This window comes from Apodemus sylvaticus, chromosome 18 (genome assembly GCF_947179515.1).
Source record: "Apodemus sylvaticus chromosome 18, mApoSyl1.1, whole genome shotgun sequence".
Classification (NCBI taxonomy): domain Eukaryota; kingdom Metazoa; phylum Chordata; class Mammalia; order Rodentia; family Muridae; genus Apodemus; species Apodemus sylvaticus.
Genome location: NC_067489.1, coordinates 45,229,690 through 45,250,359, shown reverse-complemented (window position 1 = coordinate 45,250,359; position 20,670 = coordinate 45,229,690). Strand labels below are relative to the sequence as shown.

Below are 20,670 nucleotides of genomic sequence, written 5' to 3'. Positions count from 1 at the left end.
CATGCTCTTGCAGAGACCTGGAGTTCAGTTCCCAGAATCCACATGGTTCACAATCACCAGTAACTCCAGACCATCCATCCACTGCCATCTTCTGGCCACCCTGGGTACTGCATGCACATGGTGTATTTCTATAACTGCCAGCAAAACACTCAATACACATAAATATTTTTTAAATAATTCTTTAGCAGAAGCAAAAACAATTTTTCCCCAAGTAACCAAATCCTAGACCCCGTGAATCACCATGTCCCTCTCACCCATCTGTGAATGTGGGAAGGCATCTTCATGCCCTTCTTGATACCTCATTCTGTAAGAAGCAAGTTGTACTTTTCCTAACAAGAGACTAATGATGTTATCATTTTCTCCACCTTAGATGTAGAAAAGTCATTACCCAAAAGAAGAGGACTCCATCTTCGAGGAGACAAGACTGCTCGGGTATCCGCTGCTGCTTCCGACGAATCTGTGGCTGGAGACAGCGGGGTCTACGAGGCCTCCGTGCAGCAGTAAGGAGCCAGCGGGGTACCTGCATCCCTGTCAGCCACGATGGTGCATGCTGTAAGGGGAAGTGGTCCCCTGCCAGCCAGAGAAATGGCAGGCTGACCACTGTACACATTGGCGGCTGACCTGGTGACTGGCCAGGGCTTGTTGGCACATGAGGTCCCTTGTGTACATGTCTCAAAGCCCGAGATAGTGGGATAGCCTCTGGGCTATCCGGGAATTCCAGACACTTGAAATGTGTTCCCAAGCTTGGGGTCAGGCCTGATTCTTGTCCAGATCCACGGGAGTCAGTGTCGCGGGAAAGGAAGGCAAAGTCGCCATAATCAGTGTCCCCGTTAACCCTGTCCGCCTGCTCCTGGTTCCTAGGCCTGGGGACATGGAAGACATTGCCTGCAGTGAAGAGGATGCCGCCATCATGGAGACTGCCCAGGTGCAGATAGGACTCAGGTAACGCAGGAGGGCGGGCGAGCCGCCTGGCCGCGGTACTCGGTACTCCCGTGGTTCACACAGGAGGGCGGGCGAGCCGCCTGCCCGCGGTACTCTGTGCTTCCTCTGTTTGATTCCTGGTCTCTTTTGGCAGATACGATACAAAGAGTTCAAGTTTCATGGTGATTATAGCACAACTCCGAAATCTTCATGCTTTCTTGATACCTCATTCTTCAAAAGTGTAAGTAATGTCAGTACAGGAAACAAATTTAAGGACTTCAGTTTTCCTACAGAGATTCAGCTTGTGATCACAGCTCACCAAACTGAGCTGGGTGGGCAGCTGAAGAGACGGCTGGTGGGTGGGCGGTCCGGCTGCTCATCCGGGGTTCACGCTGGCCTCCCTAGCTCCGGGTAACCGCCTGCAGCCAAGGCCCCAGGGCTCTAACACCCTCTCCAGCCTCTGCCTACGTCTGCACATGGACGCATACAGATACACACAATTAAAGACGAAATAGATCCTTTTTAAAAAGTGAGGGCAGCAGCTAGATTATGTGTGGCCCAACAAACTAAGATGAACTGGAGCATGTGGGGAAAGCAGACAGGGCTGGGCCCACCCAGAGGATTGCTGCTGAGGCCAGGAGTCGACACTCTTCTGCAACCACAGGATGTAGGGACTCCTAATTGCTGGAAATCTGATTTTAATTTTTGTTATTGGATAGCAGTTACTACTATTGGTTTGGAGACATTTTTTTCTGATGTCTTACACGAATATGTAGTGATTAAGTTAAGCATCGCCACAGAAACATTTTATGTTAACATGAAAGTGTATCCTTTTAGCACCTGCTTTTTACTGCCTGCTTCCCGCAAGCAGTAATTCCTTAGTGCAGTTGTATCCCAACAAAGTATTACTAGGGCTCCCCACTGTCTAATACCTCAGGCTCTGCTCTTGGCCACCAGTCCCTCTAGAGCCAGCGTCCCAGCGTTAAGGTTAAGCGACTGCATGTCTGCTCGGCATTTGGACCTCCTCTCTGAACGTGGCAGTACAGGGGTGGTGCCCAGCCAGGCGCTTGTTTCCTTAATAGCCAAGCCGTCCTCAGAGGCCAGGACTTTACACAGCGAATGTGTGAGAGCCCTGCATGCTCTCCCGACATTGCCATATCACAGGGAGAGGGCCAGGGCGTGCAGAGGCGGAGCTAGGTGTCAGAGATTGCTTGCTGACAGAAAATAGTCTTGGTGGCAAGAGGAGAGAGGGCACAGGGGACTTTCTGATGAGAGCATGGGGTCCACTTCATTAACAAGCTTAGCAAGGAGACTGGCATCAACATGGTGGCAGCATTGGGGAAGTCGGGCTTCATGCTATCTACTGTCCCAGACTTCTTGTTCGCAACCTGTGATACCAGGAGTATGTTGTCAGTGGCTCCTTAGTAAACCACTGGTCAGAGTAACAGGACGGGGACCAAGCACTGAGCATGCCCACACCCACGGCTTTCCTTCCTTCCTCCCCCCTTCCTTCCTATTAGTTCTTGTTTGTGTGTATGAGTGTCTGCCTCTCTGTACACCGAGTGTCTCTGTACACACATGTGTCTCTGTACACCGTGTGTGTTTCTGGTATAAATGCTCGGATCTGTGGAGCAATCTCTCCAGGCTCCCGACTTACTCGCAAGTATTCTTCCTCAGCTACACAGGGACAGCCACCTCGCCTCACAGGAGGTCCTAGGCCTTCTGAAGCCCCGAGGGCCGCTCAGGACCTCAGGTGGCTCTCGGCCAGCTGGTGTGTAGCAGAAGCTTCTGTTGCAGCAACGCAATCGCAGTTTCCTGTCTAATTGGTCTGAACTTTGCTGAGATGCAGTAATATTTTCTTAAATTCATGCATAAGCCTGAATACTGACACTGCCTGAAGCATCAACCATGCACAATACTCCGAATGTTCTCTACCTATGATACTTTGAGAGGATTTTTGTTTGACTTTATTTTCCTTCCTTCCTTGCTTCCTTCCTTCCTTTTCTCCTAATTTAAACTTCATTATTTAAAAAGTTACAAAGAAAAAACATTGTCAACCAAAATTCACCAGACCCAAAGACCGTGGAGCATAACAGAAGCTGCGGAGCTTCACGTCAGGTTTTCTATTTTCCGTTTCTAACATATTTTATTCACTTAGCCACCACCAAAAATGAAAGCTCCGTAGCAGTTAGGACTCCCGCCCTCCTCCATGACCCCTGCTCATCAGTCCTTCCTCTCCTGTCACACTCAGCCTCTTGTTTACCTTCCCACCTGTTAGACTGTGCCCACATGTGTATATGTTTCATATATACATATATGTAGTGGGAAGTGTTTAAAAAAAGTGCCGCCCCGCCAGGCCTCTGTACCAAGTCCCAGGTCTCGCTCAGGGCAGCTCACACTGTTGCGCTGAGCCAATCTTCCCCAGCTTGCTCTCACAGCATCCCGGCTGGGTTTCCTCTCTGCCACAGACTCTGTTCTGTAAACAGTGGGAGTCCCACGCTTCTGCCCAGCACCCACTCCTTCCAAGTATCCGGTAAAGCTGACTCTTAAACTTAACCAAATATATTTATGTATATAAACTCCCAATTACATAATGCCAATTTATAATGATAAAGGCTTATCCCAATATTTTTAACCTCTCCAAAACACCAGAAATACGTCTGAAGCCATCTGGATATGCCCGTCTCTCCATCTCCCTGCTGGTGGGGTCCCCCGAGCCTCCCTCTCTCCTCCCCTCACCTCTCTTAGCTCCTCCTCCTCTCTCCCCTCCAATCCCTGGCCTCTCACTGCCTCAATGTGAATGGATAGGAAATATCTTTCAACACATATATTGCTGGATAGCTTCTGCATATGACTGGAAATATGTGGGTTTTTTTTTCCCCCAATAGTGGGTGACTTAATACCATATATTCTAAGTCCATCCATTTTCCTGAAAATTTTGTGACTTTATTTTTCTTTAGAGCTGAATCTCACGAGCACATAAATGGATAATAAAACCGCGGCATATATATGATAAGTACTATTCATCTCTAAAGAAAAATGGTTTTAGTTTTGGAGACAAGATCTCATGTCTTCCAAGCCAGCCTCAAACACCTGAGCAAGGCTCCTGTCTGCTCCTCCCAAGTGCTGGGATTGAGGCTGTGGACCCCCAAGCCTGGCTCTAAAACTTCATTTTACTACTAAATCATGACAACTATTGGTGTTCAGCTGGTGGGTAACAGCCACATTATCTCAGGACTGGCAGAATGGGCCTCACAGTGCCCTCGCCTGCAGTGCCCGGGCCCTACTTTTTTGGGGAGGTGGGAGGGGATGGTTTTTCATGACAGGGTTGTCTTGTTAGCCCTGGCTATCCTGTAACTCATCTGTAGACCAGGCTGACCTTGAACTCACAGATCACAGGTCTCTGCCTCCCAGATACTATGCTAAGATTAAAGGTGTATGAACTGCAACCCAGTGAAGGATAATGAGGAGGAGGATTAATTTATTTCCATGCGTACATGTCTTTTGCCTGCATGTATGTCTATGTAGGTGTGTGTATGTACCGCATCATGCCAGAACAGGATATTGGCTCTCCCAGAACTGGAGTGGCAGATGGTTGTGAGCTGCTATGTAGGTGCTAGGAACTGAGCCAGGATCCCTGGAGAAGCGACCGGGGCCATCTGCTCCAGGCCCCGCCTTCGCTTTCCGAAGCTGCTCTCCTCAGTCCTGTTGTGTGATGAGCCAGAGGGGTCGGGTATAGAGCAGCTGGGGCCTGCAGGCTGAAGGGACAAACGCCCCCCCCCCCTTCCATTTGACTCTCTGACGTGTTGCTTTTCCATGAAGTCCCCTCTGGTGCAGGAAGCCCTCCGGGGGGGCCGGCCTTTGATCAGCTGCCAGTGGATTTCTAGTGCTGTGTCTTTGTAATTAATGTTGATGTAGAATAAAATATAACATGGAATTGTCAACCGTGGGATTCAATTTACAGATTTTTTCCTAGCTAGGAAGAAAATCCTGACATATTTTAGAATGTTAGACGAGAGTGTGAATTGAAGGGGGATTTCTTTCGTGGGTTTCTCTTTCTGGAATTAGGAGGAAAATACCTCAGGCTGCTTCCGGGAACTCTGAGTGTTCGTGGAGTGTCAGACTCGCTCCCTGAGGAGCGCTGGAGCCACAGCTGCCGCACGCATGCTCTGCTCTGTCTGTGCAGTGTGAGATCCTCTGAGAGTCTGCCACGTCTGCGCCTTCAGAGACGCTAGACAGTGATATTTTGAACCGCCACTTCCTCTGTTTTCCGCCTTGTTAACAGTGTGCTCCTTGGCCTTTCTTCTCCTCTGTAGGGTAATATAGTCCATTCCTGGGCCTGCTCATCAGCGGTCTCAGGTTGGTGCTCAGAATGAGGGTTCTTTGAGAGAACATCACGCGTGTCAGCGTTAGCGTGTCCCACCTTCTCCAGCTCGAAGCAGCTTACTTTTGAGTTGATGGGTGAGGGAGGCCAGTCCCGTGGGCTCTTCTCCTTGCTTTCCCACAGTGCCTTTCCTGCAGTCTCACGGAGATGGCAGCCTGGGTTTTTTTTTTGTGTGTGTGTGTGTGTGTGTGTGTGTTCAGGGGCCCAGTGGTCACCGGTGGGCTAAGGACAGAGTGTGTGCCGCTGGGTGAGGATCTGATAATGCCCTCTGTGTTTCCTCATTTTCTCTCTTTTGTAGCTAATTGCAAATGATAGCTGTTAATCCACTGTAATTGACGGGCCCACCCTGAGATTCATCGTGTGCTTATTCTTGGCAGGTATTTTAGGGTCGCCCTGCTTCCCTCCTCGGCGGATGTCAGCTGTCTATTTCGAACAAAAGTCCATCCCCCCACCGAATCTGTGCTGTATAATGATGTGTTCAGGGTGGCCATTTCTCAGGCAGCCCTTCAACAGAAGACGCTGAGAGTCGATCTCTGCTCCGTCAGCAAACACCGCAGGGAGGGATGCCTGGTAAGGTCCCGGCGCCATCATCCTGACGACTCCGATAACTCTGCGGTCCCTGCTCTGCAAAGCCGTTCCCTGCTGACCTCTTTACCAACAACAGCTACAGTTCTTTTTTTCTTTTTTTAATGTTTATTTCTTTATTTGGGAATGGGCGTTGGTGTGCACATGTGCCAAGGCACAGATGTGATGGTGAAAGGAATCCCTTCTCTCCTTTCACCACGTAGGTTCTGAGGATAAAATGCAAGTCATCGGCTTGGTGGCAAGCTCCTTTGCCCGCTGAGCCATCTCACCAGCCCAGTTTTTCTTTTTTATTTCTAGAATGTTTTTCCTCTCATTCCAGATTCTTGTTCTGCTTATAAACTATAATGTTCTACAGAGCCTGACTTGCCGTTCCTGTTCTTTGAGTGTAGAAGAACTTTTGCCTCTGCTCCGGCCATCACTGGAGCGCGCGCATGTGCAGTTTCCAGGGCTAGGCTGTGTATGGAGTACTCTATATTAAGGTCCTTTAAGCTTGGAACAATATCATGGAAGTTTGATGATGGAAAATTCAGTTACCTCTACTTTCCAATAAATACTGCCCAAAGTGGGTTGTGCTCCTAAATGTTGGAGCTGGATATGAGAACTGTCCCTCCATACTTTATAGATTCTAGTTGAAATTAAGTGGCTAGGTGGTGGTGACGGTGGTGCACACCTTTAATCCCAACACTCAAGAGGCAGGGGGATCTCTGTGAGTTTGAGGCCAGCCTGGTCCACAGAGTGAGTTCCAGGACACCCAGGGCTGCACAGAGAAATCCTCTGTCTCAAAAAACAAAGGACAAAATTGAAACCAAGTAAGACACTAAATGTGTGGACCCTTTATTCAGCCTCTGCCCATCTGTTGTATTAGAGCATCTCGACAGAACTGATTCTGTTCGGAACAGTGCAGTTCACCGCAGTGGGGCTGTTCGCGATGCCGCTGTGCACGGGAGCTCACCGGCTCCCTCTGGATGCCGGGCTCAGGCGCAGGCATCCAGACAGTGCGCACGGGCAGAAGCAGCTGGGTTTGTGTGGTCCAGCTCAGGACAAGCACATTTAATGGTGACCACAGGAAAAAGGACAATAGTTTTCCTCAGTTTTTTGTTTTTGTTTTTGTTTTTTGTTGTTGTTTTTTGGTTTGTTTGCTTGAAAAAAATCTCATGATAAAATTAGAAAGAAAGATGATTTGTTTGGCCATCAGACATTATCAGTACAGAAGATACCGTGTTTAATATGTGTCCAGGACAATTAATAACTATGTTAAGTAGCCTCGAAGAAAGAAACAGTGTGCTTAGGTTAGACTCTGGCTGTGAGTTCTGCATGATCTGAAGTCATTTTCCTTTTCCTTTTTTTGGTTTTTTTTTTTTTTTTTTTTTTTTTTGTTCTTTTGGTTTTTTTGGTTTTTTTGATTTTTGGTGTTTTTTTTGAGACAGGGTTTCTCTGTGTAACCCTGGCTGTCCTGGAACTCACTCTGTAGACCAGGCTGGCCTCGAACTCAGAAATCTGCCTGCCTCTGCCTCCCAGAGTGCTGGGATTACAGGCGTGCGCCGCCACCACCCTGCTTCCTTTTTTTTCTTCTTATTTTTTCTTTTCTTTCTTTCTTTCCTTTTCTTTTTTCTTTTCTTTTCTTTCTTTTTTTTTTAACCTTCTAGTGACCCACAGATTCAAAGAAAACTTGTAAATTACCATTCAAGAACAAAACCAGCATCTCTGTCTTTAAGCTTCTTTATAATGGTGCTTTATAATAATCGTCATTCTTCTGACATATTAAAAGGAATACTTTGGTTTCATCTTAGTCATTTATCCTTTTTTTTTTCTAAATTTAATTCCACATTCAGAAAAACCTGTGTGCTTAGTCATTGGAGAAATTAGTTGGGAAATTTAACATTACAAAACAATCCCAGGACGGGCAGTTCGATTTGGCATTATTTCTTACTGAGCCACAGCTGAAAATATAAATCCGTCCAGATTTTAAAACTGCCAGTGCTGAGGAGGGGGTGACCCCATGGGTTAGGCACCCCTGTGCATGCCTGAGTCTAGACCACAGCACCGTGTAAAAGCCGGACTCAGTGGCGCTGGCCTTATCCCCTGTCCTGGGGGCCTAGAGGCCTAGGGTCTTTACTCCAAACTCAGTGAGAGACTCTGTCATTCCTAAATAAATAAACAAACAGTGAAAAAGAAATTGAGGAAAATGTCTCAAAGTCATCTTCTGACCACTGCACAAACACTAAAGAACACACAGCGCGCGCACACACACAAACACACAGACACACACACATGTGTGCACTCTGCCAGTCCTGCATGTCACCAACAGTGTGTCGCTTCTGTTTTAAGACAAGCTGTCCAGTCATCTTTGTCTTACCAGAGAGAACAAACACTAATTTAAGCGCCTCATTTTTCTTTCTCTTGTCTTCCATTTCCCGTAGGCTGGGACGCAGATCAGCCTGGCGGATTTACCATTCTCCAATGAGATTTTCATGCTGTGGTATAATTTGCTTCCGTCCAAGCAAATGCCTTGCAAGAAGAATGAGGAAGAAAACGGGGAGCCCGGAGCTCAGTCAAAGCAGCCCACACTTGACCCTATAGACTTGGTGAGTTGGAGCTGGGAAGAGCAGTGGGTGGAGCACCGATGGCGGCGGTCAGAGAGGGTCTGCCGGCCTCCGTGAGGTCTGCACCCTCTCACAGCCCCTCCTGCGCCCAGCACCCTAGGAGGCCAGTTTCAGCTTAGACTCAAGTTACTCGAGGCTCTGTTGTTCTAAGTGGCCGTAGAAACCTTTGATTTTAACTCATATTTTTGTTCATTGAGATCATGTCTCAATGCCATATTTGAAGCACTTCCATTTTGTAAATTAATCAGTCTTCAGTCTGGAGGCTGGTTGTTAGTTTTCCATCTTTAGCTATCAGTATTCTTAAATATCTTTCTGTCCAAAAACTTGATTTAACCAGTAGATGGTTTATTCCCCACCCACTGAGAAGTCTGCTGGGAGGGCTCCGCTGTGGATGTCCCACAGTTTGCCTGCCAGCCCTCAGCTGGTGTGCCGCCGCCCCCCTCCCCCACACCCCTCCCCCACACCCCCACCCCCGTGCTGGGATCACAGGCAGTTCTCGTGCACCGCAGTCACCTTACCGACAGAGCCATCTCCTGTGCCCTCATATGATCAGCACCGGAGCAGTCCCTCCTCATCTCCATTTAGGAGAAATTTGAGAGAATATCAACATTAATTCCTTAAAAGTCTGGCGGGTCCACCCGCTGCCTGGTCTTTGGTTGAAAATTCAATGTGTTTATGTGTTCTGACTCTCAGAGTGTTGAATTAGTTTGGGTACCTATGTCTTTTTAGGAACATACTCATTTCAACGAGATCACTGTAATTTAGCTCACAGTTAACTGTTCCAGTGTTTTCTCATAATTGAGTTCATTTCTGAAGGGTTATAGAGATGTTCAGCCGTTAAAAGCTACAACTCTGGGCTCCTGCTCCAGCACTGTGTCAGCCTGGATGCTGCCGTGCTTCCCGCCATGATGATAATGGACTGTGATGTAAGCCAGGCCCAACTACCTACTGTCCCTTATAAGAGTTGCCTTGGCCACGGTGTCTGTTCACAGCAGTGAGAACCCTAACTAAGACACCAGTAAAGACTGGTGTGAAGCGGTCTGCTGAGAGCTGAGATGTGGTCCATCTGGCTGACGGGTTGGTTTCCAGACTCTCGCTCTAAGTTGCAGTACCTTTTAGTAATTAATGTCAGATTCCTGAGACAACCACTAACTCAGACTTGGTTTTTAATGAAGCGTGGTTAGCCGGCATTAATTGGTGAATTAAGGTCGTTTGCACTTAGAGTTATTATTGGGAGGCGTGCTGTGTCCTGAGGTTCTGCCTGCGGCATCCGGCTGATTAGATTGTTTGTGGTCTGCCCTCCCCACCTGAGTGTTAAGGCTTCACTGGTTTGCTCTGATCACGTGATTCATTCCCTCCCAGCTCTCCTGTCTTCTTCCTCTGTGCATAGTATTCCTCTGAGTTCCTGCTGTGGAGGCAAGGTTGTCACAAATGCTTTCGTATGTGTGTGTGTGTGTGTGTATCTATTTTACTCTCCCACCAGTTTTGAGAGAGGACTGCAGTCTAGCAGCCTCGGTGGGCAGTTACTCTTTTCAGGGTTTATACCTTTCTGGGTTTTCCTGGGGGTGCGACTCTCACCAAAAGGCTGATGTTTCTACCTTTGCATGCGGGTTGGCCCTTTTCCTTTACAGCTGTGTTTCACGAGTTTTTCCCTTCGTTGTGCACGTATGTTGAGTGTACATGTACTCATCTGTGTGTAAGTTCCTGCGCATGCACATGAGCACCCCTGTGCAGGCCACGGGTCAGCTTCCGCTCCCTCTCTTCATGTGCGTCTCGCTTTGGTTTCTGAGACAGAACCTCACCTTCTGGACTTTGCCTGCTGTCCATCTAACCACGCCTCCCCGGCACCGCCATTGCAGACCCAAGTGCCAGGCCCAGGTCTCTTCACATGTGTTCAGAGAATCAAATCCAGCCCAGCCGCTTCCTTGTTCTTTTGGTGCCTTGACTTAAGAAGGTTCCTTCTCTGGCCGTGTCTGTTTGCATTTCTAAATGCTTCTTGTGCTTGAGACTTAAAGGATTAGTGTTTAAAAAAAATAAAAATAAACCCTAAGATGAACCACAAAGTCCTTTGTGCTTTGCCAGTGTGTTTCCTGGATGGAGAAGTGTGGTTTCTCCTCCTCCTCGGATTGTGGTTTCCCCTTTGTTTTTCTAGTCAGACTCCATAGGTGGTGGCGAGAAGGGCTGTTAGTCCCAGGATTCAGCCAAGTGCAGCCACCGTGCCTCTGGAGAAGTCTTGTGGCCAGCCTGTTTCTGCCAGGCTTCCCCTGTCTGGCTTCCCCAGGGTGAGCTTACAGCCCTGCCTCTGTTGCTTTGGAGCCCAGTTGGCGTGTAAGGTTCTGTGCCGCAGGCTCCGAGGCTGGCAGAGCCCAGCCACCTGTGTTTACCCGTATCCAGCCTTATCCGTCAGGATGCTGCATCAAGTTCTGCCACCCACTTCCTGGGCCCCCGATCAGAGGCTCCCCAAATAGCTTGTCCTGGCAGTAGCCATAGTTCCAGGGGTGGAGGGGGTCAGGACTCTCTTGGCTTCAGAGTCCTTTACCAAACTTTCTCCAGTCTGTACTGATCCTTGAGGTCCTGCTCTTCTGTGGTATGAACCCCGTGGTCCTCCCACTGATGGGCAGAGGGTGGGGCTCCCTGCCTCTCTTCCTGCCTCAGACCCCCGGAGGCACTGAGCTCCTTTTTCCTCACAGCGTGCTTAGCTCAGCCCGGGGCTTCAATTGTCAGGGGTGCAAACCAGTCCCCTGGTTTTCTCTGTCCCCCGGTTCTTAGGATGATCAGCGACCAGAGTCCTTGAACACACATCCCTTGCTGTGGCAGGGACACAAACTAACCTGTCTTGGCTGTTTGTCCTGACTTCTCTTCTATCCATTCTCCTGGGCTTAGACTTGTAATCTGTCATCGTGCCACCAACCCAACCTAAATGTTAACTGGACTCACCCTCTGTCCTCCCGCCGCTGGCAAGGTCTCCTCTGACTCGCAGCCCGCTTTCTTCTCATGCACTGGGCGCTTTTCTTTGTGTTCGTGCTAGTAGAATAATCTGTAATTTCATTAGCTTTTCTTTAATATGTGATGTTAGTAGAATAATCTATAATTCCATCAGTTTTTAATATATGATGCTAGTAGAATAATCAATAATTTCATCAGTTTTTCTTTAATATGAGAATTGTAAAAGTTTAATCACTGTCTCTGATAAACTGCAGTGTGTGAGTCGCTTGTGGGTCTGCCTCTTGTCTGTTGTTTCTTTTGCCCTCCGACCATTAGCTGTTAGTGGACTGCTGGCCGTGCAAGCGGCAGCTGAAGTAGTCTGGAGATGAGCTGATGCTCTTGTGGAAGGCGGATGACATGGGAAGCTTGCCTGCAGCACCTGGGGGTGGGGGGTGAAGTCTGTCCAGAGCCTTCCGAGGCATGAGATCGCTACTTGCTGTTTAGGTTGTTCTCAGCTGGCTTGGCTCTCTCTGTCTGGCTCTGGACAGATGCAGCTTAGGAAAGGAAGAAGCCTGAACAGAAATACCCGGGGAAATGGACTGTGGGACCCTCCCCACTCATTTCCTCAGCCCCTTTTATGTGGACTGCCTTGGTAGTCTGCACTCTGTGCTGCTCTCTTCACGCTGGGGGCTGGGGCCGCCGTTCCAGGCAGCCCATCTGTTCAGCCTGCAGGCCTCGTGCCTGCATTGACAAAAGCCTTTAGAGGAAGCACCAGCAGTGACAGTCACCTCTCTTCTCTCTTTGCTCTCCCTGGGACCTCAGCCCGACAGCCCGACAGCCCCCGACGGTCTTCTTGCTCTGTAACATCTGGGAGTTTGGGTTTGTTTGGGGTTTCATTTTGTTCAGCTTTCGTATTTGTTCTCAGCAGGAGAACTGGGTCTGGTGCAAGCTGTTTCTTCGCAGCTGGAAATGTACGTCAGCATCTGAGCAGTTTCGGAATCCTATTTGGAGTGTCTGGTGTTAACCGCCATGTGGTTTCCGCTCTGCAGGACGCCGTGTCCGCCTTACTTGCCAGAACTTCAGCTGAGCTGTTGGCTGTGGAGCAGGAACTGGCCCAGGAGGAGGAGGAGGAAGAGGAGGAAGAACCGGGGCCAGAGCAGCGGGGTCCAGGGGAAGATTGGTGAGCGGCCACTGCCTTTCTGGGGGTCCTTGGGCTACTTAGTTTCTCTACGGCACTTATAAAGCTATAGGCTTTGGACCTGTGGCAATCAGTGTAACATCCGGGCATGCTGCTGGAGCCTCTCCTTGTAGTTGGAGAGTTAGTGGACAGAATGGAGAGACTGGCAAAGTCAGCCCAGTGCCTGGGCTCTTCTTCCTGCCGCTGGTGACAGTGCCCATGGCCTTCTCTGCCTTCACACTTACGTCTAAGCTCTTTGTTTAGGAAGCTTGGAAGCCTTAGTGTGGAGCAGTGGTTCTCAGCTCGTAGGTAGGAACCCCGGGGTCTGAAGGGCCCTTTCACAGGGGTCGCCCAAGACCATCAGAAAACACAGAGATTTGTATTATGGTTCATAATGGAATCAAAATTACAATTATGAAGTAGCAGCAAAGTAATTTTATAATTGGGGGTCACAACATGAGGAACTGTATTAAAGGGTCACAAAATTAAGAAAGTTGCGAACCACTGCTCTAGAGTCATAGATGAGGTAAAGTTGACTCCATCCCTCCCAGAAGTGTCATTCAGGATGTGCTCGAGCAAAGTTGCTGTTACCGTTGCACTCTTGGTCTTGGGTTTCCTCCTGTGTCAGCAGCCCATCCTTTAACGATGCCAGGTGGTGTTTCTGTGTGTCGTGTGTCTGTCTGTGTGTCTGCATGTGAAGGGCCGTCTCCCAGGTGTCCACTATATTCTCTAAAATGACATTTTAGCCGATGCCTTCATTTTGAGTAGTTTCCATATATAAACAAATTCAGATTGATTTATATGGACAGTCGTTATGCTGTTATGTACAGTTGGACTACTGTTAGCATGTACGGTCTGCACACGTGTATATATATGTACAAAACGTCACGAATGTGTGACATGCACATTTTTAAGGAAGGGCTGCAGCAGTGATGCACGAAGCCACGGGCACAGTGGATCGGGCCAGCACGGAGAGGCGTTCCTAAGGTTTGTCCTAGTGTCTTTAATTAAGCATCAGGCTTTTCCACCAATTCAAGGAATATACTTAGAAGGTTTGAAATGGGGGACTCCCAGTTTCCTGAACTCATTGTTGGTTCTCCCTTGTGTTCCTTTCACGGCCAGACACTTAATAACCAGTCTGTGTCAGTCTGCCAATATGCCACTCATTGTGATTAAGGCTTGGCACTTAGAAGTCAGTGAAAAGGATTCTTTCTAGTCTTAGGACAGGAAACTCGGCAACGCCTACCATGTTCCAAGGCTTCACAGTAAGCGATGCACGATGCACACTCTATATAACCTGATCAAGTGCTATAAAAATATTTTTTGATATTTTTATTTATTTTTATTTTATGTGTATGGGTGCTTTGTGTATGGGTGTGTATGGGTGCTCCATGTCCATGTGAACCATGTGCATGCAGTTCCCTAAGAGGCCGGAAGAGGGCATCTGATCCTCTGGGCCTGGAGTTAGGGAGGGTTGTGACCTGCTGCCCGGGAGCTGGGAACTAAACCTGGGTCCCCTGGAATAGCGACCAAGCTGTGTCTAGCCATGATCACGCTCTGCACCACCCACATTCAGGCCACAGCCCTTGTTGAGGGCAAGCATGTGAGGCGAGAGTCATCGAGGTTAGCTCAGAACAAGCAACTGTTATATGACTAGTTCTGCGATGAACTGAAGAATTTTAAGATATTTTATAGTGAATGTCATGTCTTTACATGCTGAAGTTAAAATTTGTCTGTGGTCCTTGGACGTTTCTGTTGTCTATCTGGAGACATGGTCAGGTTTCATAAACCTAACATTTTTGTAGTGATGATTTTGCTCTGGATTCTGGAAACATACAATGAGAATCTATTTTTCTTGATCTGCTTAGTTAAGGAGCTCCCATCTGTCACAGTGTGTCTTCAGTCACATGTCTGACTCAGTTTCTCCTCAGATAAATGGATTACCATGCCTAGTCACACAGCCTGGAGCGTGCCTGCCACACTGAAAACGACTTTGTTTTGTTCTGTCTCACCGTAGCTTGACGATGCTAAGAGAGGCCTCTGACGGAACTGCGGCTGCAGGAGCGGCTGGGGCTCACGCGGCAGAGGGCGGTCGCTGCACAGAAGACCCGAGACTGTGCACGAGGGGGCCTGAGGCGAGCCAGGGCAAGAAGGAGCACTCCGAAGACCCTGGCCAGCTGACCACTGGAGCTCCCACCCTGGTAAGTGTCTGCCCTGTAGACCCCACCCAAGGGCTTACTTGTTTTCTCTTCCAAATCAGGGTTTGGGCCCCAAAGCTGACTGAAAGACTTTTTCACCGCTCAGCATCGAAAGCACTTTATAATTTAACATGGGCCCAGAAGATTAACTTTTCCTTTATACTTGACAGAAACAATACTCGCTCCTTGATACCTCTAAATGTTCTGTGAATGCTTGTTAAAAAAAGGCTGGGGCTAGAGATGTGGCTGAGTTGGTTCAATACTTAGAGCCCTAGGTTCAGTCCCCAGCACCACACAGATAGCCACAGGGGGCACATGCTGTAATTCTGGCACTTAGAAGGTGTGGGCAGAGGGGCAGCAGCTTTATAGTGAGTTTATAGGCTGGCCTATTTCTAAAACAACCAACCATCCAATGACCAAAAAAAAAAATATATATATATATATTTTGGGGGGTGTTCGAGACAGGGTTTCTCTGTGTAGCCCTGGCTGTCCTGGAACTCACTCTGTAGACCAGACTGGCCTCGAACTCAGAAATCTGCCTGCCTCTGCCTCCCAAGTGCTGGGATTAAGGCATGTGCCACCACTGCCCAACCTCTTTTTTTTTTTTTTTAATTAAAACAAATATTTACTGATTCAGGAATGGTGATTCCTATAATTCCAACCTTCAAGAGGCTGATGCAGGAGGATCGTGAGCACCGGGGCAGCCTGAGCTCCGTGACAGGACTCTGTTTCAACTAAATACTGTTTCTATTATAGAGAAATTGGGGCAGCCAGGGGCTACTTAATGGTATCAAGTTGCGAAGTCTGTTTCAGTATTAAGCATGAAGTAAGAATTCAGAGTTCACCTTGGCTGGCAAGAGTTCTAGCAGAAACCTGTTCTGAAAGATGACATAGATTTGGTTAGGCCCAGTGTCTTCGTTGGGGTTTCCATTTGCTGTGAGCAGACACCATGACCATGGCAACTTTTATAAAGGCAAACATTTAATTGGGGCTGGCTTACAAGTTCAGAGGTTCAGTCCGGTATCATGCAGGCAGGCATGGTGCTGGAGAAGGAGCTAGAAGTTCTACATCTTGGTCCATAGAGAGCCAGGAGGAGACTGGCTTCTGCAGGTGGATCTTGAGCATAGGACCTCAAAGCCCAACCCCACAGTGATGCACTTCCTACAAGGCCACGCCTACTCCAACAAGGCCACACCTCCTAGTAGTAGCACTTCCCAAGCATATCCAGAGCAGCACAACTAGGGACCATGAGTATGATACAGGCAGCTTGACCCCTCGGATGAGAAATAGATCGAGTACCATCATTACCAGAGCATTTCCCCTGACAAGTCTGCAATGCCCATGCATCCGTAAAGGACGTGGAGATAAACCACTCTGGAGAGACAGGGCTAGGGAACAGCCCCTGATTTATTGCATGTGAACGCCCACTTGTATGATGGAAGCCTATTGACTGACTGGTTGACACTTCACCTCAGATTGGTTACTGAGCACTTGCTCATACCATGGGCACCTATGGCTGTGTACATACATGTGCATGCAGTGCCCGCAGTGGCCAGAAGAGGGAGTCAGATTCCCTGAAACTAGAGTTGCAAACAGAACTCTATGTGGGTGCAGGAAATTGAACCTGGGACCCTACAAGAGCAGCCCGAGCTCTTAACTTCTGAGCTACCTCTCCAGAAGGGATATTGAGTTTTTAATCTTTTTTTATCATTGTACCTTTGTTCTGACAAAGATCAGTTCAACCATAATAGATGTCCAAGTAGGATTCTTCAAAGTAGAAAGCCACCGCCCCTCTCTCCTTTCTGCGGCATGACTCTGTAGGACAAGCCTTGCTCATGGCACCAGAGGAGTCTCTGCTTGACTTTAGATATGCGCTCACTCCCTAGAAGAACGGCACCCAGGTGAGCACACACCTGCCTCCCCAATGATGAATATGAATCGATAACTTTCATTGCAGGTCGATAAGGAGACGAATACGGAAGAAGCAGTTGACAGCAATATGGCAGTTCGCCCTAAAGACCGTAGCAGCCTGAGCTCTCGACAGCATCCATTTGTGAGAAACAGCGTGATAGTGCGCTCACAAACCTTCTCCCCAGGCGAGCGGAGTCAGTACATCTGCAGGGTAAGACAGCACTGCAGAGGAGGCGCCAGCGATGGCCACCACACCCCCTTCTGTCAGTGATGCGGTGCCAGCATTGGTGGCCACGCCCCCTTCTGCCAGCATTGGCAGCCTAGCCAGTGAGTGGCCTGCTAATAACCAGAGACTGCTCAGTAGCTGCGAATCTGACTGGAGACACTAAGGGCCTGAGACCTGCAGAGCAGGTGTGGAGGATCATACCCTGGGGTTCTTTTCCTTGGTTTGTTTTCCCAAACACTCAATGTCTTGCTGGCCCTAATGGAATTTGCTTGGCAATGAAGTTGTTTAAGGATTTAGATGCTAAGAATTGTTGAACTTCTATGTTTAGAAACATAAAGTATTTTGCATATTTCACATGCATTTCTAACCATGTTAATCTTGCTGAAGAGAAAATGTGAATTGGATTTTACAACAAAAATCATGTTCTAAGACCTCTGGTCCCCAAATCAGACTCAGTCCTATGAAGAAAATTATGAGATTTACATCAGTTTCCCAAGTTCTAGTTCATGAATTATTTATGAATCACAGTAAATGGATTTAATATTACATACAATAAGAGAGAGAGAGAGAAACTTAAATTTCTGAACTTTATTCGGGCAATAAAATACTTTTATTGAACACTTTCCTAGAAACAAAGGCTCCACCCCCTTCCGTTTTGCAGAACTTTTGTCCTTGTGACTGAGCCAGACCATAATGCTGAGTAACTGGTGAGGTGCCGTGGGCAGTGGGAAACAGAAGAGCAGGCTAAGGGGTGGCGTGGGCAACAGGGCTCTGGGTGACCTTTGCTGATAAGGTGACCTCCGCAGGGCCTGAGCCAGGAGAGGCATAGGCCGCACAGGCTCAGCGCTGTCCTCTAGGGAAACAAACCGCCTGTGAGCTAACAGTCTTATCTGTGTCCAAAGGCGGCTCTTGAAGTTATTTAAGAAAGAGTTTCTTTAAAAGACCGCTCCTGGGCTAAGGATGTCGCTCAGTGGTGAGGCCCTGGTTTGACCATCATGAAGAGAAGGGAAAGAAAGTGGGGAGCTCACATGGGCTCTCGCTACCTGCCTTAGCCCGTGAACGCCTGTGTTGTGACTGCCACCAGCTCTGTTGGTTATTTGGTGATTATTGTCTTTCCCTTTTGTCTTTGGTCACCAGTTAAATCGCAGTGACAGCGACAGCTCAACTTTGGCCAAAAAATCCTTGTTTGTGAGAAACTCCACGGAGCGGCGCAGTTTGCGGGTCAAAAGGGTATGTATTCCCTGAGCCAGACTTGTCAGAAGTCCAGGGTGGTTGGGTGTCGGCTGGGGGGGTGGGGGCTGTTGGCCCTGATCAGGAATCTGTGGTGATTAAGGATGGAAACTGGTTTGCCCCGGCGTCAGGGAGCTCAATGCACTGGGGGGGAGGGGGGCAGGCTTAGAAGTCTCCACCACGTCCAGCTCCTGAGTGATTATGGGAGAATGTAAAACCAGCACCTCCCTGAGGGAGCAGATAGTCTACAAAGGAGTGGCACGGGGTGCTTTGTAGGGTTTCTGGGGGAAGAAAGGGGGGTCTTTAATATAGCAAATTTTATAGCTTGCATAAACAATTATTTTTAGGATTAAAGGTTAATGTGGATACGACAGTTTTTTCTTCTTTTTATATCCCCTGTCTTCCGAAGCAGCTCTTACTTTAGGGGGTGGCAGCTTTGTGCCATTGTAACCGCAAGTGTGGGGCGCTGAGCGGAGCTAGCGTAGTTACTGGAACTCCTTTAGCTAGAAAAGGTGAGTCCTGAAATGTTGCTTAAGTTAGGGATTTTAGCTGGTTTTAGGGAAGGCAGGTGCAGCTCTGGTACACAGAGGTGCGCTTTGATGTAGGAATCCATCGTGAAAACGCGATAAGAGGGCTCAGCGCAGTGCACAGCAAAGGTTGACCTGCATGGTGTCACAGTGAGTCACGGGATCAGAGGGGACCGCCTGACGGTGGGTGCTGTGCAGAGCCCTCCTCACACTGGCTCTCAAGCCAGCCACGCCCAGCTCTTCCCAACTGAGTGACAGAGCAACTATGGTCATGGTCGCGGAGTAGTCGTAGTCACGTGCTATAGAACGGGGAGGCTGCAAGGCCGTGCTGCCCCTCCCACCGAGAGCACTCATTGTTGAGCGCTGATTGCCGACACACCACTGCACACTGGTCCTTAAGAGGCTCCATGCACTTTTGCTGACGTGTAGTGTGTTTGTGTATATAACATGCATGTGCATTCCACAGCATGTATGAAAGTCAGAGGATGACTTTTGGGGGTTAGTTCCTGTCTTTGGCCTTGCAGAGGCAAGGTCTCTTGTTTCTGCCGCTGACAGCATACGCCAGCCTCGCTGGCCTCCTGTCTCTGTCTCCCAGCCACGGTGTGAATCTGACACGGGCTACCACATGCAGCTTTTTCACTTGGGTCGTCTGAGCCCCCACCCCAGCCTGGGGAAGATTCCTGACCCTGAAAAGGGAGTCACGCATGCAAAGCATTTGCATACCTAGATACTTCTTGCCATGCCGCGCATGTGTTAGGGAAGGCAGGGGTTGGCTCAAGGAAACCTAATAACCATGTTACAGAACCGAAATAGTGAGTGAAGAGAGGTGTGTTGGACAAAGAAGAGGGCATAGAAGACAAGGCGACTCCAAGCTGGCCGGTGGCTGCGGCCTGTTTTGTGGCATTCTTCCTGGGGAGCTGAGAGGACCGACAGACCAAGTGTGAATATCAGCACAGTCCACTCTTTAACCTTGGAGAGAACGACTTCAGAACAGGGCCCATAAATATCCTCAGGTACTTAGGAGGCCGGCTAGGAAGCTCATAAGTTCAAAGTATAAAGACTTTGAATTTACAAAGTGAGTCTGAGGCCAGCCTGGAAACTTGGAAAATCTGCCTAGAAATAAAAAGAAGGCTGGGGTCTAGCTCACTGATAGGATGCCCAGACTTACAAGGTCCCAAGTTCACGTCCCAGTACCGTTAAAGGAAAAATAAGCATTTCCGTTTGGTTGAAGTCTCAGGATAACTGAGTCAGAGAAAGGCCCCCCTCATTTGCATTTGTTGTTGCCATGGTTACTCCAGCTCTCCAAGCTTGTACTCACAGGCATCCCATAGCTTCCATCCCCCTGTTGTGAATCCAGGCAAGAAGTCTTCTCCTCACAGTCCTGCTCATGTTGTATTAGTTTAAATTCTTTTCCTCAAGTAGGTCTGCCTCATCCCTGGGTCGCCTGTCTCTCTGCCCGCTTCTCTTGGCGGATAAGACAGGAATTCACAGTTCACGGCTGTGCGCAGCCTCATAGCGCAGCCTTCCCTAATCCTAACCCTGCATGCGCTGAGTTCCTCCTGCCTACTGCCTACGGTGTTTCTTGATAAATGGCCGGTGGGTCCTGGGGAAGACCAGAGTGGATGTAGATGGTGCACATGGTCAGGAGCTGGAATGTGACCATCTGAACTGCAGGACAGACTCACAGTCCAGTGCTCACTGTCGGGGCCCACGGCTGTGGCAGCATTGGACTCAGCTGCAAGGCTATGTGCCCTGGGATGGAGGGTATATACATCCTGTAATGTTTTTCACTCACCGTGGGCTATGGCTTCCACTTATAATCGTTGTCTTTATTTATTTGGCTGGGGGTACGTCATGTGTGGAGGTCAGTGAACAACTGAGGAGTTGACTCTCTCCATCCACAGTATGGATGAGTTCCCATGAACTTGGACTGACAGGCTAAGCCATCTGACCGACCCACTTTTTAAAATCTCTGTAGTTTAA

At 48.7% G+C, this 20,670-nt stretch overlaps 1 protein-coding gene across 1 annotated transcript in view; it reads left to right on the top strand.

Moving 5' to 3' along the window:
• The window catches only part of Wwc2 (WW and C2 domain containing 2), a 154,999-nt gene that overhangs the window by 122,213 nt on the left and 12,116 nt on the right, over positions 1-20,670 (top strand). The window contains exons 12-20 of the mRNA XM_052162251.1: positions 371-500; positions 862-942; positions 1,076-1,162; positions 5,683-5,875; positions 8,311-8,475; positions 12,468-12,598; positions 14,613-14,796; positions 16,751-16,915; positions 18,068-18,160. Coding sequence (XP_052018211.1) covers positions 371-500; positions 862-942; positions 1,076-1,162; positions 5,683-5,875; positions 8,311-8,475; positions 12,468-12,598; positions 14,613-14,796; positions 16,751-16,915; positions 18,068-18,160 — 1,229 coding nt within the window. The remainder of the gene's footprint in view (positions 1-370; positions 501-861; positions 943-1,075; positions 1,163-5,682; positions 5,876-8,310; positions 8,476-12,467; positions 12,599-14,612; positions 14,797-16,750; positions 16,916-18,067; positions 18,161-20,670) is intronic.